This window comes from Myotis yumanensis, unplaced genomic scaffold (assembly GCF_028538775.1).
Source record: "Myotis yumanensis isolate MYYU_CA2020_CCGP unplaced genomic scaffold, mMyoYum1.0.hap1 SCAF_4, whole genome shotgun sequence".
Taxonomy (NCBI): domain Eukaryota; kingdom Metazoa; phylum Chordata; class Mammalia; order Chiroptera; family Vespertilionidae; genus Myotis; species Myotis yumanensis.
The window spans coordinates 87,945,533-87,964,865 of record NW_027223755.1 but is presented as its reverse complement, the minus strand read 5'-3'; the positions used below and the strand labels follow the sequence as shown (position 1 = coordinate 87,964,865).

General features: G+C 38.4%; 1 protein-coding gene across 4 annotated transcripts in view; it reads right to left on the bottom strand.

Annotated features, from left to right (window-relative positions):
• The window catches only part of SMG1 (SMG1 nonsense mediated mRNA decay associated PI3K related kinase), a 153,715-nt gene that overhangs the window by 78,319 nt on the left and 56,063 nt on the right, over nt 1-19,333 (bottom strand). For 2 of the 4 annotated variants that reach the window (XM_070412910.1, XM_070412911.1), the window contains exons 2-4: nt 6,932-6,989; nt 1,714-1,877; nt 131-286 (exon numbers count right to left, since the gene is read on the bottom strand). In XM_070412910.1, the coding sequence (XP_070269011.1) occupies nt 131-286; nt 1,714-1,877; nt 6,932-6,945 (334 nt within the window). In that variant the 5' untranslated portion in view covers nt 6,946-6,989. The remainder of the gene's footprint in view (nt 1-130; nt 287-1,713; nt 1,878-6,931; nt 6,990-19,333) is intronic. The other 2 variants (XM_070412908.1, XM_070412909.1) reach the window with 1 other exon arrangement.

Below are 19,333 nucleotides of genomic sequence, written 5' to 3'. Positions count from 1 at the left end.
TTTTCAACTCAGAGTAAATTAACCAATTCACACATATGCAAGGTATTAGTACAAAATAAGGTATCTAGGAGAAGAGGAGATACAGGTCTTTGTGGAACATGTGTGTGGTCCGCAGTTTGCCCAGTCTTACCCTGTGATTTCCTCATGTCTTTGATGGCTAATGCACGACTGCCATGCTGAACACTGGTGAACTCAGGGTTGGTCACATTGTTAACCCTCAGCTCTTGCCCCAACGACTTCCGACCATAAGTATTTTCCCCAGATCCTCCATTGACACTGTAACCACCTAAAAACAGCAATATTTACGTTATTTACATAAGGCTCTTTGTTTCACTCAATGAATTCCTGAGAGTTCAGGATCTTATTACCTACTCTATAGTTCAACCAGCCTTTGCTTCTCTTACCTGTCCCTGCGCTGCCGGCCTTGAAACCATCTTTTAATTTCATTTTAATAACTTCAACAGAAGATAAGAGAAATGCAAACTAAAGTCAGATTTTCAGGGCGGGAAGAGATTAACAAATGAACTTATATGCATAACCCATGGCCTGTGGAAGGGACTGGAGCGGGGTGGAGGAGGTCAAGGGGATGGGGGAGGGGGTCTGCAATACTTTCAACAATAAAGATAAATTTAAAAAACCTTTTAGGCCCTGGCTGGTTGGGCATTATTCCAAGACTGAAAGGCTGCAGGTTTAATTCCCAGTCAGGGCACATGCCTGGGTTTCGGGCTTGACCCCATTGCAGGCGAGTGCAGGAGGCAGCTAATAGATGTTCTGATGTTGTTGTTTTTTTTTCTTTCTCTCTCTACCTCTTCCTCCCTCTCTCTCTCTAAAAAGATCAATAAATACCTAAAAACAAAAACAGAAAAATCTTTTGGGACAATCCTGGCCAGGTAGCTCAGTTGTTTAGAACGTCAACCCGATATGCCAAGGTTGTGAGTTTGATCCCCAATCAGGGCACAATAATCAACTAATGCCCTAGCTGGTTTGGCTCAGTGGACAGAGCATCAGACTGTGGACTGAAGGAAGGGTTCTGGGTTCAATTCCAGTCAAGGGCACATGCCCAGGTTGTAGCCTCAATCCCCAGTAGGGGGGTGTGCAGGAGGCAGCCAATCAATGATTTTCTCTCATTGATGTTTCTATCAGTCTCTCCCTCTCTCTTCCTCTCTGAAATCAATAAAATATATATTTTTTAAAATCAACCAATGAATGCATAAATAAGTGGAACAAATCTGTTTGTCTCTCTCCACCCTTCTCTCCCTTCCTCTCTAAATATAAATCAAACAATAAATCAATCAATCGCACTTTGGGCAAGTCTAGAGGAGAGATGGTAGTCGACAGAGACTTCAGTCTTAGTGATACTGTATTTTTCTTTTTTGGCAAGGAAACTGCATTTCTGTATTATATGTATATAAAGTGTTTTAATTTTTTAAATTTAAGGTGGTAAACTTACGAAGTTTCAAAAATCTCAATGTATTTTATATACATATATTTTTTAAACCACCTAGCTCTATCTAAAGTCCAGGGTTTCTTGCCTCTGCACCATGGTGTGCTGCCTATTATGAACTGCTGTTTACTTTGACATTTTATTAAATATAAAATAGCTATATTCTAAGCATAAAGAAAGAGGTGCAGAAGGGAGAGAAAGGGGAGGAAAGGATGGGTAGGTTAAAAAACATAAAAAGCATGCCCCTACCAATAAGGAAATATATATACCCTTTTCGTCATTCTGTATGTCAACGTGGACTCTGGTATCATCGTGCCTTTGCCGAGACACCACAGCTGAATTCGAAGGTTGCAGTCCATAAGAGGAAGACCCACCCCTATCTCTGGATGAAGAATATTTTAAATTATCTGGGTCGGCTGATGCACTATCAGTTCTGTAAAGAGAGAAGAATATAAGATTAGAACTTTAAACAAATATTTCAATAGTAATTTTCAACCGGTGTGCTGCAAGAGGCACACTAGTGGTTCCACAAGAATTTTTAAAACATGCAATGCCAGACTATTTAGTCAGTAATACTGACCTCTTATCTCTTAGATTGTCAAATAAAAAATATGGCAATAGCCAATACAACAATAGCTGTCCAGTGTGAATGGATAAAAATTAATATCTTTATTTCCCATTGATTTCTAGAGAGAGTGGAAGGAGAAACATGGACAGGAGAGAGACACATTAATTGGTTGCCTCCTGCACACACTCCTACCAGGGCTGAGAACCTGCAACTGAGGTATATGCCCTTGAATGAGATTCAAACATATGACCCTTTGGTCCTCAGGCCGACGCTCCAACCACTGAGTCAAACTGGCCAGGGCTATACCTTATTTTTTGGTCAGACTGGTGTGCCACAGAATTTTAGTAATTAGTCTATGTGTTCCTTGAAATGAAAAAAGTTGAAAATCACTGGCCCAAGTAATAAATCTTTCTTTTATATAAGCCTCTCTTTCTTCTCTCCACCTTTTATATTTTTTAAATCATTACTCTTATAAATAAGCACTCCAGTGTCTAATAAGTCTCAATGGATGAAATGCCCATTTTTCAGCTCCTTCTACTACTATTCTAAGGATCCATTTAGAAATATGAGTAACTACAGGATTAAGATTCCCAACTTATCCCACTTTGCTCAAGACTTAACTGAATTTAGCACTAAAGTCCCACATCCTAGGACAGTGATGGCGAACCTTTTGAGCTCGGCGTGTCAGCATTTTGAAAAACCCTAACTTAACTCTGGTGCCGTGTCACATATAGAAATTTTTTGATATTTGCAACCATAGTAAAACAAAGACTTACATTTCTGATATTTATTTTATATATTTAAATGCCATTTAACAAAGAAAAATCAACCAAAAAAATGAGTTCGCATGTCATCTCTGACACGCGTGTCATAGGTTCACCATCACTGTCCTAGGAAGTCCCTCAGCCCTAGGCAAACTGGGACACTTGGTCACTCTGGTCCAGGATTCTCTTCACATGACTTGATAAAAGAAGTTCCTTAGGGAGAATGCCTTAAAAAAGAGGCTTTTGTCTGATTCATGTTTAGAATATGGAAGGATTTATCTTCAGTTGCCCATTACCTTTGCCTATCTGGGAAGTGACCCTGTCAATTGTACACAGTGGCACAGAGTGATATGGCAGAAGGAGGGCCAGAGTTTAGTGTTCCGAGTAGCTTTTGGATCCTGCACTTCATGGGGAGGACTCAGGACTTCCTGTTAAGACTTTAAAGCAGTGGTTCCCAAACTTATTTGGCCTACCGCCCCCTTTCCAGAAAAAATATTATTCAGCACCCCCTGGAAATTAATTTTTTTAAAATTTTAATAGCAATTAAAGAGAAAGATATATGTATTAATGCTTCTACCTTTTTTTGTAAAATATAGTAAAGAAAGGTGTAAATTAGAAACATTGAAGTTTGAAATTATGAAACTATTTATTGAACTCAGAATAGAAAGGTAATACAAAAAAAGTTAAAACAAATGCACCTGTGGCCATCACTGCCCCCCTGGATCGCTGCAGCGCCCACAAGGGGGCGGTAGCGCCCACTTTGGGAATCACTGCTTTAAAGGATTGTGATCCTGCTTTCAAGACTACTTGGTGAGAGGAGAGCTAATCTGAGAGCATAGCTGGAAGTGGATCCCTAAATTATGAACTCCGTGGAAGACATGGCCCCTGAAAGCCAAGGTGATACCAAGTCAACCATAGAGTACCACCTAGAGAGAGAGGAAGAGGGAGAGGGAGGAGCAGGAGGTAAAAGAAGCAGTTCTTTCTCCCAGGAGAGATTTATCAGTGGGAAAAATTAATCTTTCCAGTGTAAAAAACACTGGCAACATATGAGGCAGTTGCAAAGTTTTACCAAATTACTATTTTTTTAATATATATTTTTTTTATTTCAGAGAGGAGTGGGGGGGAGGGGGGAGAAACAACAATGATGAGAGAGAATCACTGATTGGCTACCTCCTGCATGCACCACACTGGGGATCGAGCCCACAACCTGGGCATGTGTCCTGACCAGGAACAGAACAGTGACCTCCTGGTTCATAGGTCGATGCTCAACCACTGAGCCATGTCAGCTGGGTCCAAATTACTTTTAATGTACTGCCTCATGGCAATGTAGCATTCTCTCTCTCTCACCTGAATGTGTAACTTATTTGGTGGAAAATAAATTATAGAATGATATTTGAAAGCAAGTTCAGTGGGATATAAGGAAAGAACACATTAGTTGCAAAGTAAGATTATTCTAATGAACTGCAATACTGAAAGTTTCACCAAAGATTCCTTAACTATAAAAAATATCTATTAAAATTCTAAAAAGTGAGGAAAATGAAAGATATCAGGAACCCAATAAAGCTAAGTTTAAAGGTTGCAGTTCATAATCTATTTAAAAATCAAACATTGTCAGCTCTGGACGGGTAGCTCAGTTAAATAGAGCATCGTCCTGATACACCAAGGCTGCAGGATTGACCCCCAGCCAGGCACATGCAAGAATCAACCAATGAATGCATAAATGAGCGGAACAGCAAATCAATGTTTCTCGTTCTCTCTCTCCCTATATCTCTCTAAAATTAATCAATAAATAAGTGTTTTTTTAAATCAAGCATTATTCAGGATAATCCTGGATACTTGAATATTAATAAATGAGGGGTGCAGTTTTAGGGTAAAATTAGTGTCCTTATCCAGGATCAGCTCTATGCCTCAATGTCCTCATCAGTAAACTAGAGAGCTAAGCTTCATAATTTCTCATGAACCTTATTCTTCCAAGCATTGATCATAAAGTATCAAGAAATAAGACAACACTACATACCATATGGCAACATTTTTAAAAGTTTCTCTCCTACTGATACTTCTTATGAGAAAAACGGCCTTTTGAAAAATCGCTTTTATGATACTTACTGAAACACCTTCTGAACTTATAATTATTTGGAAAAATTAAGGACACTGGCAAGAGCAGAAGCTACTCTATTCCTCAACCCCCATGACCCTACCCCATATATAAAATGACTGCAGTGTTTATAAGTATATTTAATTTAGTTATCATCCTTTCATTGCCCTCACCCACAAAAATACTAAACATGAAACTTTGCACAGGCTCAATCAGTCAGACACCCTGATCTGTACTTCTGTAGCCACTGTTGATACAGAATACAAACAATAAGCCCAATTAAACTTGGATCCCTAAATGTCACAAGTCTAAATTATTCCTAAAGGCTCTCCATTTGAAACTTGATAAAATTCCGTAACCCTTCATAATGGAGTATCTTCTTCAAACATACAGGGTTCACTAATTGATAGACAAAGCTCAATACTTTCAACATATGGGAAAATAAAATCAATGAAATTTCAAGAAAAATGTATGAGAATATTTTCTAAGTATACTAAATCTCTAAGTACTTAAGTACCGTTAACTCTAAGTGGAGCATGAGGACTTTAAAAAAAAAAACGAATGTAAAAACATTCCCCATGTATCCAAAAATAGCACATTAAATATTCACCTATAATAATCCATAACATACCATTAATTTAAAGGAAATTGAAAAATAAAAGAGAGCATATGAGCTTTTCTGACAGGTTTTGAACTTTCTGTATGTTTGGCATCTAACACAACCTGGGAAAGAAAGATGTTAGGAAATGAATGAGTGAAGTAAAATAATTCTGCAACACCTAGATAAATGAAGTCTACTAATATTCAAATATCGGAATTTCCTTTTTCATTATGTTTATGTATCACATATATTTCTCTTTTAAATATTTGTATTATTTTCTGGTAGCATAGCAGTAGACTTAAAGCAGCAGAAAATACAGATCTAAAAAAAAGATCTGGTCTCAAATCGCAGCTCCAGCACTGAAAAAGTACGTATGACTTTTCACAAGGTACTTATCTCCAAGCCTTGGTTGTCTCTGGCTTAAAATGGGGGTAATATCTATCTAATATGGACAGTTGTTGTGAGGCTTAAATAAGATGATGAAATCTTAAAAAATACTCAGCTTATAGCGTACATTATCATAGTACTAAATTAACTCGTTTCCAGTCTAACAAATAATGTATAAGTAGTTCATGAACATATGAAGACAATCAAAATAAGTTCTTATGCTCAATATATAGCAGATTCTAAGTTCTTCATTGAAGAAATTAAACAATCTATTCCTACCAACAAATACATTTCTGACTAGCGAATACTGATTTCAAACTAAATTGAAAAAAAAAAAGAAACAAAAAAAACACAACGAGAAACAGGAGTGACTTCCCAATTTGTTAGAAATACAGGTTTTTAAAATTCCATGAGTTAGGACCATCAAGATTCCCACCACCTCCATAATTTGGGTTTTCAGAGATATAAATCAAAATTTTCACTAGGGTAGAACCACTGTCTAAAAACTCCCTAATTGCCAAGTTCTTTTAATACTAACTGATTAAAACATTTCCAACCAGAATTCAAGATACTGGTATTCTGAACACAAAAAGCACAAATGGTTCAGCATTTACACAAGATCTCTATTTTGTAATTTCTAGACTGCTTAGGTCTCAAAAAAAAAAAAAAAGTCAGTAGCAAGCTGTAATCACCAACAAGATTATCCCAGTCCAATAAACAGAAAACTGTTAAAGAACAGAAATGAACACTTAAAATGAGGCAATCAAAGGCACAAAATAGAAAATGCAGATTTGAACTCAAAGAGGCAGGCATAAATGTTAAGCTAGTTATAAGGGCTGAAAAAGCTATCATCTGCCAGAATTAGTGTCTCAATTTAGTGATAAAAGAAAATGTATCTGTTGAGACTAAGAACTCTAGAGCAAGGATCCAAAAATACCTCCACAGCCCCTTTAATACTCTAAAAATATTATGGAGAGAAAAAAAGAAATGCATAAATTTCCCCAAAATGATTAAACTGAAGTTAAAGCCTGATGTACATGCCACACGAGAGGTAAGTTTCTAAAGCTCATACCTCAAAAATCGCATACTGTATAATATGGAGCCTTTGTGATGTTTTGCATCAAGTCAATCTGTAAGACAGTAGTTACAATATTAGTGAAGGCAGCGGATTAAAACATTTGTTGTTCACACATGAAGCAAATATCATTCATGGATTAGGTGCTTTTAGTTAAACTATGGCCCTCTAGGTTTCATATGTTGAAGCAAAAATTGAAATGGAAAGCCACTCTGTGCCTTAGAGGATAGAGAGGCTTAAGGGGGCAACCAAAAAAAAAAAAAAGTTTAATATATAGAAGAATTTAAATGTTCCTTATAACATACAAATCACATGCAAATATAGTTACCGCTCATTTTAGTGGTCTATTCTTAGTATATAGAAAATGTAACAAATCTGAGGAGTCATTCATTTTTGAATGACCCAAATCCTTAGACCTCAAATGAACAATCCACCATATATTAGAAGATAGTATCTCCTGGATAAATGTGGTCTTGTGGTCCAGTTCTTATAAGCATTATAAAGAATAACAAAAAAAAGAAAAGAATAGAAAAGAAAAGAGAAAAAAAGAAAAAGGAAAAGAGTCATTCTGGAAGTATGAAATCAGGGATTTGGAAGTATGAAGTCAGGGAATTCCCTATCAGGAAGCATTTCCATAAAGCACCCTGAAATGACTTGATGCAAACACCACACCTGGTGGTGCTAGGGGAATAAGCATCATATTGCTTCAAGTTGTTTTTAAGTAGGCTAATTAAGGAATTTTGCTCTCATGGTGAGATCTAATTTGTACTGGGTATCAACCAGGAAATAAGATTATACTAAAGCCAATGAGGTGGGAATGCATTTGCTCTCTAAAGCAGGGGTGGGGAAGGTGCAGCCCACAGGCCATGTAAGGCCTGAGAAATCATTTGGTCTGGCCTTGCCACGGCAACCACAGGTGTGACTTGAAATTCAATAAATCTAGAAGCTTTTTTCATAGCAACATAAATTTATATTAAGGGAATTATATTAAGCGAATGATGTTATAAATATCCAAATGGCCCTTGTCAGAGAAAAGGTTCCCCACGCCTGCTAAATCAGTGGTAACTCAAAGATAGTGTCACTGTCACAAAGCAGTTGTAGGATATGCCGAGTTTTTCATACTAACAGTTAATATCACTTGAAAATGATTTACCTTTTTTAGAAATAAATTCAAGGATATCCCTGTGATGTCTCTTACTCACCTGGATTCAGACATGCTTTCATGAGGAATAAGAAAAAAAGGTGAAACTATGCATAACCTTGGGCCTTGTGTACACCACTTTCACATTAGAAACACTACTCTAAAATGAGTCTAGGGCTAAAAATTTCATTTGGGAGACTCAGGGATTTCATTATATGAAACTCCTCTTGTAGGAGAAAATAGTAAGTTCAAATTTAATGAAACAGAATTGAACCATCATGCCAAACTTATAAATGAAATATCAGTTTTACAATATTAAAAAATATTATGTATATATAAATTCTTGATAAAATTTCCTTAGCTCCTTAAGTATTAACTGTCTATAAATAGGTTATTTGTTACCAATTTTTAAGTATTACTCAAACTCTCAACTAAATAGCCACTGTGGACTCAAAATACGAAAATACCTTTATTGTAAACTTGTAAGACTTTTTACCTTTCCCAAAGAGAGGTCTAGCCTTTACCCTGGAAATTAATCTCTAAACTCTTGGAACGTCATACCTAATAAGAGTGTTACTGTTCACCAGAGTTTAGGGCCACACCAGAAAATGTCACTTTATGGTAAAGGATTTCAGTCACATGAATCATCTCAATCTGCAGAAGGGCTGGAGACTAAGTTCAGCCATGTGGGCAGTCAATCATGGAGCCCCAATTTTTATAAGTACCTTACACCAAAGCTGGGGTAAGCTTCCATGGGTGGTTAATACTCCATGCTTATTGTAATGCATCGATACCAGGAAAGTAATACTGTTCACAACTCCACAGGGAAAGAACTGGATGCTCCACATTTACAACTTTCCTATACTCTGTCCTATGCACCTTTACATTTGGCTGATTTTACTCGATATCCTTTAGCTGTAAAAACCTGTAACCATGAGTATAAGATTTCAATGAGTTCTTTAAGTTCTTCTGGTGAATTATCCTACCTTAAAATAGTCTTGGGGTCCTCCCAACTTGCAACTGTCAGAATAAAGGTGGTCTTATGGATCATGCCCCCTCTAACTCTGTACCTACCAGTATATTTTAAATCACTGAATATATTCTAATCCAAAATTTAAAAGACTAAATTTTTTTAAATAATATCTTTAGCAAACATAATAAAGAACTGACTTTCAGTGCAGTAAGTCCTCATTTAACACTGTCAATAAGTTCTACAACTTTAAGTGAAATGACATTACTACTATAACAAAACCAATATTGCCTAATTGATATAAATAAGAGATAAGATCCTATGGTATTTTATGGACATTATACCAAAACAACATTATTCAAGGACCTGCTGTAGTTTATTTCCCTTCCAAGGAATCTCATGCACCCTCTATTGGCAGACCTTTAATCAAATTAACCAGAGGGAGAAACAAAGCAAGTTAACTCTAGGAGGGTACTACATTGGATTTTAACCTTTGCTTCCGGTGCACAATTGTCTTCAGTGAAAGGTTGGTGAACACACCACTCCTATGTAATTCTAACAACTGGGTCTTCAATGCTGTGCACATTTCCCTACTCAGGGTCTCACCTTTCCAAAACAGCTTTCAAACTTTCTGTACCTTCTTCCTCCTTTCCCAGCACTGCCAGTGGACTTACAGATCCCTGCTTCATAAGAAAACCCCTGGTGAACAAACCATTCTATAGCATTCTCAATTACAGCTAGTAATTTTGAGCCCTTACAAGTCTGGTAGGCAACTTACCCAAGCAGTTTACATACATTTATTATAATCCTTAACATAATCCTATCAGTTACCATCTTACAGATGAGGTAATTATCGTTCCATTACTGACCTAAAAGGCACACAGCTTGTAAAAGGCAGAGGAAGAACTCAAACTCAGGTCTGTCTAACTTTAGAGTTCTTCAACACTCTGCCACTGCTGCCAACTTCTTTCCAATATTCCACAAATTCACCTACATCTGCACACACAGCCTTTCCATCACGCTTACATAATGGAACAGGTACACCTCGTATCTACAGCAACCCTCTGGATCCAGACATTCCCCCTATCTTCTAAGGTATGCCTGGGATCTCCCACTTTCCTTTATCACATCATCAGCATATAATAAGCACTCTCTAGTCTTTCCTTTGTCTCTAGACTCTTCACAGACAAACCTCTTGAGAAAAATTTATCTTCTTTGCCTTCACTCATTTTTCAACTATCTGTAATCTGTGTTCCACTGTCAGCACTCCACTGAAACTGTTCCTACCAAAGTAGGAACTTTCACTTATGGCCTACTTGTCTCGAAAATGCCATACACCCGCCCTGGTCAGTGTTGCTCAGTTGGTTGGACCGTCATGCCATGCACTGAAAGGCTGAAGGTTCGATTCCTGGTCAGGGCACACGCCTAGGTTGTGTATTCACGGGGCACGTACAGTTGGCAGCCAATGTTGTTCTCTCACATCGACCTCCCTCTCTCTAAAAAATCAATCAGCCAATCAATAAAAAAAAAAAAAAATCCCACACATTCTTTTCAGTTCACCTTGCTCAATGCTCCAATGACTTGCTTTAGACAATTGTCTACTCACAGTGTTTCTCAATACCACTCAAATTTTTTTTAGTAACTTGAATTCCAGTGATTCTTTCTACTTTTTCCCAATCTAAGTTCCTTCTTCATTCCCTTTTAATCAGCATAGATTTCATGGTCTATCATTTTTTTCTCTCATATTTTTATTGATTTCAGAAAGGAAGGGAGAGGGAGAGAGAGACTGAAACATCAATGACGAGAGAGAATCATTGATTGGCTGCCTGCTGCACACCTCCTACTGGGGATTGAGCCTACAACCCAAGCATGTACACTTGACAGGAATCAAACCTGGGACCCTTAGGTCCGCAGGCCAACTCTATCCACTTGAGCCAAACTGGGTAGGGCTAGTGTAACATTTCAATAACACTCTTGCCAATCCCCTAAACCTCCTTTAATATTTTCCTCACACCAATCTGGCAAAATCCAACCATGGATAAACCCAATTATCAATTATCCATCATCCATCAGTAAGCACCACATTCTTAGGTACTTCAATGTTAATCTCCCATTTGCTACATGCACTATCCAGAACTTTCCCATTCTCTTCAGATTCCAAAATACTCTAAATGCCCCCACACATTCTGTCTCAAACACACTCACAAACTCTCACCTGCACCCAATTCTAGAGGCCTTGATTACAACTTCATCTACTTCCATCTTTTAAGTTTTCCCACCAAACTGAATCCTCTCCTTAAATATATAAAACATTCTAATGTCTTTTCTTTAAAAATACAAATAAAGCCCTGGCCAGCATACTGGAAAGTTGTGAGTTCAATTCCTAGTCAAGGGCACATACCTGGGTTGCAGGTTCCATCCCCACCCGAGTCAGGGCACATGAGGGAGGCAACCAATCAATGTACGGTATCTCTCTCCCATTGATGTTTCTCTCTTTCCTCTACCCCCCAGCCTTCCACTCTCTTAAAAAAAAAAAAAAAAAAAAAAAAAAAATCAATGGGAAAAATATCCTCACTCCTCCAGTGAAGATTAACAAAAAACAAAATTTTTAAACACCATAAAAAATTCATCAATCCCACATATCCCTCCACCAACAATCTGCAGTCAAACAACGAGTTGTCTCTACTCTCCACTCCCATTTCTTCACCTCTACTAGCTCCTCAATCCTCACTGATCCAATTTCTATCTACCCCATCACTTTTGGCAAAACCATCTATGACCTCCAGGTTGCCAAATCCAAGATATAGTCCACGCATCATCTTACTCATCCTCTCAGCAGCTTTCACAGCGCTGCTGAGCAGGGTTGAGCAGGTTGTGGCCTGCACAAAGGTGCCTTTCAGAGAGGAATGAGGTGGGCCGAATAAAAACCATTTTAAAACATCCTTACAAGATTCCTCTATGCTCAGATCCTGAGGATTTAAAGAACTGGACTCTTCCCTTTCTTTGGCTTATGGGATGTTATACTCTATTTCTCCCCACCTCTCCGGTCCTATTATTTCAGGAGCCTTTAATGTTTGCTCAGTCTCTTCTACCAATCCACTAATCTTGGAGTTTCTCCAAGCTTAGGCCCTCTATTCATCTTCCTTTGTACTCTCCCTCAATACGTGCCAATGGCAGTATTTATCACCTACCTGTATTCCATCAACTCCCAAACACAACTGGCTCCTTTCCTCCAGAATCCCCATTGTAATAAATAGTAAAATCGCCAGCTATTTTTCTAATAAATGGCACTACTTGATCAGTCAGATATGTGTCCCCGATTCCAAGTCTCACCTCTATCCTATCTCTTCTCCACATTGCAACAAAAATAATTCTTGTAAAACACCAATCTGATATCTCCCCATGCCCTTATCCTATGTATCTCACTTCCTTTTTAAGCTAAGTTTCTACCAACCACCCCTTATACTGTACACTCCATACCCCATCATCCTAATCATTCAGTGCCATGGAAAGAACCACCTTGCTCAGCCACTGTCTGCCTGGAACAGCCTGTCCTGATCCCTCGCAAACCCTACCTAATTTCTCTTTATCCTTCAAGCTTCAGCTATCCTTTGGAAAGTTTCTGATTCCCCTGGAACAGGCTAGGAGTCCCTGCCTATATACATGTGCTGCAGAGAACCTAATAGTTTCCTTAGCTCTTACAACATTTGAAAAACTTATTTAAAACTATGTTCTGGCCCTAGCCAGTTTTGCTCAGTGAATAGAGCGTCGGCCTGTGGACCAAAGGGTCCCGGTTTTGATTCCCGGTTTCATGTCAAGGGCACAGACCTCGGTTACAGGCTCCTCCCTGGCCCAGGCCCTGGTCGGGGCTCTAGCAGGAGGCAACCAATTGATTTGTTTCTCTCATACTGATGCTTCTCTCTGTCTTTCCCTCTCTTCCACTATACCTAAAAATCAATGGAAAAATATCCTCGGACGAGGATTAACAAAACAAAATAAAACAAAACAAAACTATGTTCTGCCAGGAGATTATAAATACCAGAAGGGCAGGGGCCCATTAATTTTGCTTATCACTATATCCGTTGACTAGATGGCATATAAATTACTTGTTGACTAAATGATTGCCTATTCTCATAATTGAGGCTTTTCTCTTGACCATGGAATGCAGTCCCCTAACCTAACCCTTTGGCTTATGGGATGTTTTACTCTGTATTTCTTCAAGATTATACTAACTTTTCTTCACGATTCAACCTTCAACCCACACTTCCTCTCCAAAACGTTTTATTAAAATCAACAATACTTTCTTGATCATTTACTACAAGGGCATTAATTAAGAGTTAGCAACTCCAAATGGTGAACTGAGACCCTCTGTTAATTTACAATCTAGAAAGAAAAAAATTGTAAGTCAATATAAGTTCCAACCCTATATAATAAAAGGCTAATATGCAAATCAACCAAACAGCAGAATGACCAGACACTATGACGCACACTGACCACCAGGGGGCAGATGCTCAATGCAGTACTCCACAGCAGTACTAAGGATGCCTGAATAACAGCTTAGGCCCGCTCCCCATGAGCCATCAGTCGGACATCCCCCGGGGACTCCGGGACTGCGAGAGGGTGCAGGCCGGGGTGAGGGACGCCCCCCCCCCCCACCCGAGTGCACAAATTTCGTGAACCAGGCCTCTAGTTAGGAGTATAAAATGCTGTGATTTTAGGGGGGGAAAGCCCATTGTTCAGCTCATCCTTTAAACTCTTATAGCACTCAAAAAGCATGTACAACAGTAGATTGTAATTTACTGGTTGTATACTAGCTTTAATTTCCTCATTTGTTTGAGATGTTAGTATTGAAGGCAGGAGGTACTAACTTATACCACACACCATTCACAGGGAAAAGAGAACAAATAGTGGTTGCTACATGCAGAGGGGAGGGCAACCAATTAGAAGATGACCATTGTCATCGTTTACGTTAAGTAAAAATTTTATCTTCTAAGTTAATATTTCCATAACTAAAATTTGGTCTATGCATATGATCTTAAGAGTAATTTTTCTGCCCTAGCCAGTTTGGCTTAGTGGATAGAGCGTCGGCCTGCAGACTGAAGAGTAATTTTTCTGAACACAAAAAAAGAAGCCAGCAATAAAAGGGGCTGGCTTCAGCAATATATTTAAACTAGAGGCCTGATGCATGAAATTCGTGCAAGAGTAGGCCTTCCTTCCCCCGGCTGCTGGCACCGGCTTCCCTTTGCCCCCAGGACCTGGGCTTCCCTCCGGCCACGGCAGGCACCCGGGACCCAGGCTTCCCTCGCAGCCCCGGCTTCATCCAGAAGGTCGACCAGCCTAATTAGCATATTATGCTTTTATTATTATAAATTCTGAATTTATCTACTCAATATACATTTTTTAAACCTTATTTATTTTTGTGCATCAAAGGACACTATCAAGAGAGTGAAAAGACAACTCACAAAATCAGAGGAAATATTTGCAAATCATGTATCTCATAAGAATCTAGTATATATAAAGCATTTCTATAATTCAACAAAAAAGACAAACACTCCAATCTAAAAATAGACAAAATACTTGAATAAAAATACTTCTCCAAAAATATACAAAAGGCCACTAAGCACATGAAAAGTTGTTCAACTTTATTAGTGACTAGAGAAATGCAAATCAAAACCATAATGATAAACCACACTCACTAGGATAGCCATAAATTGAACCCTTATACATTACTGGTGGGAATGTAAAATGGCACAACCACTCTAGAAAAGTTTGGCAGTTCCTCAAAAAGTTAAATATAGAATTATCATATGACCCAGCAATTCCACTCCTAGGTATATGCCCAAAAGAACTAAAAACAGGTGTCCCAACAAAAACTTGTATGCAAATGTCACCAAAACACTATTCACAATAGCCAAAAGGCAGAAACCTAAATGTCATCAAAGGATGAATGGATGAACAAAAGTGATATATCTATGCAATGGAATATAATTCAACCATAAAAAGGAATAAAGTACTGATACCTGCTACAATATGGATGAACCTTGAAAAGATCATGCTAAGCAACAGGCCAGACACAAAAGGCTATATGAAATATACACAACAGGCAAATCCATAAAGAAAGTAGGCTTCTGGTTGCTAGGGGCTAGGAAGAGGGGAGAATGCAGTGACTGTTTAATGGGTACAGGTTTCCCATTTAGAGTGATGGAAAGTTCTGGAACTTGATAGTGGTGATGGTTGCACATCATAAATATACTCAATAACACTAAATTATAAAATAGCAAATTTTACATTCATTTTACCACAATTTAAAGAACTTTATTTATGATACTCTTGAAAAGATAAATTATAGGGGAGAAAAGACCATTGGTTACCAAGGGGTGGGAGTAAAAGTTGACTAAAAAGAGGCACAAGGAAATTTGGGGGGATAATGGAACTGTTCTATAGCGATTTTCAACCTTTTATGGCACACATAAACTAATTAATAAAATTCTACAACACACCAAAAAATATACTTTTTGTCAATCTGACAAAAAAATACCCAAAAAAGACATAATTTTTATTCATTCACATTGAAAGGCTATTTTTGACAGTCTAAGGGAAAAGAGGTCAGTGCCCCTGACTAAATAATCAGGTATTGCATTTTTAAAAATTCTTGTGGCACGCCGGTTGAAAATTGCTGCTATAGCTTAATTGTAGTAGTCATGGTTACAATACTATATACATTTTTTAAAATATATTTTCTTATTTTTATTGATTTCAGAGAGGAAGGGAGAGGGAGAGATAGAAACATCAATGATGAGAATCACTGATTGGCTACCCCTTGCATGCCCCTACTGGGGATCAAGCCCACAACCCATACATGTGCCCTTGACTGGAATCAAACCTGGGACCCTTCAGTCCACAGGCTGATGCTCTATCCACTGAACCAAACCGGCCAGGGCAATACTATATACATTTGTTAAAACTCAAAGAACTACACAGCATATAAATTGTACCTCAATAAACCTAACTTTAAAGGAAATACATTTCTTTACAGTAAAGGTATAAAAGTAAAAGACTTGATTTTTTAAAAAATATATTTTATTGATTTTTACAGAGAGGAAGGGAGAGAGTTAGAAACATCGATGAGAGAGAAACATCGATCAGCCGCCTCCTGCACATCTCCTACTGGGGATGTGCCCACAACCCAGATACATGCCCTTGACCGGAATCGAACCCGGGACCTTTCAGTCCGCACGCCGACGCTCTATCCACTGAGCCAAGCCGGTTTCGGCAACTTGATTTATTTTTAATAATTCAGTATTTCATGTCTTGTATTGCCTACCATATTTAGCCATTCTAAATGGAAAAGCATAAAGGTAACAGCACTGGCTTAAAGTCACTGTGCTTTCCAATGAAACTAAAGACTGTTAGTGTCTGAATTAATTAATCAGTTATAAGAAGATCTAGAATTTACAGCTTGAAAAGGATTATCTTAGCCAAGACAGACAAAGAAACAAAACAGTGCACGTATACCAGTGAAAGACAACTCTTACCTATATTGATAATAAGTTTTAAATTTATAGCATAAGAAGAAATTTTACTCTGTATCAATGCCCAAGAAATTCTCACAGTCTTTTAGGACTTAATTTTATTTTATTTTTCTTAAATTTTATTTATTTGATTTTTAGAGAAAGGAAGGGGGGGGGGGGGGGGGACATTGACATGAGAGTGAAACATAGATCCAAGCGCGCAACCAGCCATCAAGCCCACAAACCAGGCAAGTGGCTGGACTGGAGATCAACTGGCAACCCATTGATGCACAGGAAGAGGCCAAACCAACTGAGCCACACCAGCCGGGGCTAGCACTTAATTTTTAAAAAAGAAATGCACCATATTTTATTGCTTACCCATTTTGATAAGCTTTCAAAATTGTAGCTGAAGTCTTATTAACTAACAACTGAGACAATGCAAAAAATTTAGAGTCAAAGCACTAAGGCTGGTAAAATCAGAAAATCATTGGCTAAGACAGAGATATGAAATCCACTGCTAATTTAAGTATTCTGAAGTCCTGAACCTCAACTGGCATAAATTTGTATCTTACTAAGTATCAAGTATATTGGTAGTTATAAAATCTTGTATGCTTTTTATCTCCAATACAAATGTGAATTCAATGTTCAGTATTTAACAAAAGGAAACCTTGCTTAAGGTCCCTTTTGCATTGCTTATCTTCCCCTTTTGTCTGCAAGTCCTGGAAGTACTTTAGAAACATCCATTTCAGCTGGGAAATGGCCAAGATTGAAAGGAAATCTCTTATTCCATGACCTCCTAGCACAGGAAGAATAAAAAGACGAAAGCCAGGCTCTTCAGTTAAAGCCAAACACCTTAAGGACAGAGGAAATCAAGAATCACTAAGAGCTATATACACTACAGCAAGCATGTTTGACATGCTTGCACTACTGGAATCCTAAAAGAATGAATCTTGAAACCAGACTGGGACTCTAGAATCAAGGAAAAGGCAAGAAACTAGAGGCCCGGTGCACGAATTTGTGCACCAGTGGGGTCCCTTGGCCTAGCCCACCCATGGGCAAACTACGGCCCGTGGGCCGGATCCGGCCCGTTTGAAATGAATAAAACTAAAAAAAAAAAGACCGTACCCTTTTATGTAATGATGTTTACTTTGAATTTATATTAGTTCACACAAACACTCCATCCATGCTTTTGTTCCGGCCCTCCGGTCCAGTTTAAGAACCCATTGTGGCCCTCGAGTCAAAAAGTTTGCCCACCCCTGGCCTAGCCTGCAGGATCAGGCCAAAACCGGCTCTCCGACATCCTCCGAGGGGTCCCAGATTGCGAGAGGGCACAGGCCAGGCCAAGGGACCCCACTGGTGCACAATCGGGGCAGGGAGAGATGCGGGAGGTTGGCCAGCCAGGAGGGACCATGGGAAGGCTCCAGGGTGTTTCCAGCCCATCCTGCTCAGTCAAGATCGGCTGGACCCCAACAGCTAGCTAACCTACCAGTCAGAGCGTCTGCCCTCTGGTATCAGTGCACGTCATGGCGACTGATCGACCTGTCAACTGTCTGCCCCCTGGTGGTCTGTGCACATCATAGCGAGAGGCTGAGCAGCCTTAGCATATTAGGCTTTTATTATGTAGGATAGGATATACAACTACCTTTAAAAAGCCCTGAAAACAGTCAAATGATGACTATAGAATTATTCTGATAAAATTCCTCTAGAAAACAGACTCAAGCACATCCCCATGGGACTTACATGCATGTGAGATTCTCTAACAATCACATATTTTAAATCTCCTCTTTAAAACGAATCTTAAAGCCCTGGCTGGGTGGCTCGTCCTGTGCACCAAAAAGTGGCTGGTTCGATTTCCGGTCAGGGCACATATTTAGGTTATGGTTTCAGGGCATGTGTGGGAGGGAGGCAATCAATAGATGTTTCTATTGGGTGAGGATTAAATGATAATAGTAAATGATAATCTTAAAAAGCACTGTGTGCACCTTTAAAAATAAATGTATTGTGTAACAGATAATATTACCTTTTTTTTTACAGGTGAGAGTGATCAGAAAAATGTGGTTCCAAAAATCACTCGTAGCACATTAAGAAAAAACAAATATCATGCAATTCAGACATAGGCACTTTTAAAGAAAACTAATAGCAAGCTAGGCACTACATTGACACAAAGGTATAGTATACCCTACAAATCTTGGGCACAGTCAAGGTTTTGGGGCATTAATAAGAGCAATATTCTAGCATGCATCCCTTAACATGTAACACATGTTAAATAATGACAAATATAGAAAAGACATTTAACTGAATTTCAAATTCCGTAACAGTGATTCTCAACAAAGATGAGCACATTATTAGAAATATCTTTAGGGAATTTTCAAATTACACATGACCCCCACCACAACTTTCTTAAAAAATAAATATACCTTAGGAAAAAATCTAAAACACCCTGGGTTTCTAACTCTACTAATTAGTGTATTTATACTAAGACAGTAATTGGATTTTTAAATGGACTCTGACTCCTTTCAACATCCTCAATAACTCCTACAGGACCTATGTCCTTAGGTATCTTGAGGTAGGAAATATGCTGTTAAACAGCAAACTGGTAAAGAAACATACTATCTATAATCAAAGGTAAAATATGTATGGTAATTCCTCCTACTTAAGCATTGGAATTTCTTTTAAGAGGTGCTCTTGAAATAACCATTTCCTACTACTAAAACATAAAGAAATAAAAATGTCTCGTAGATAAATCTCAGAAGATATGGTCTCCTAAATCTAATAGG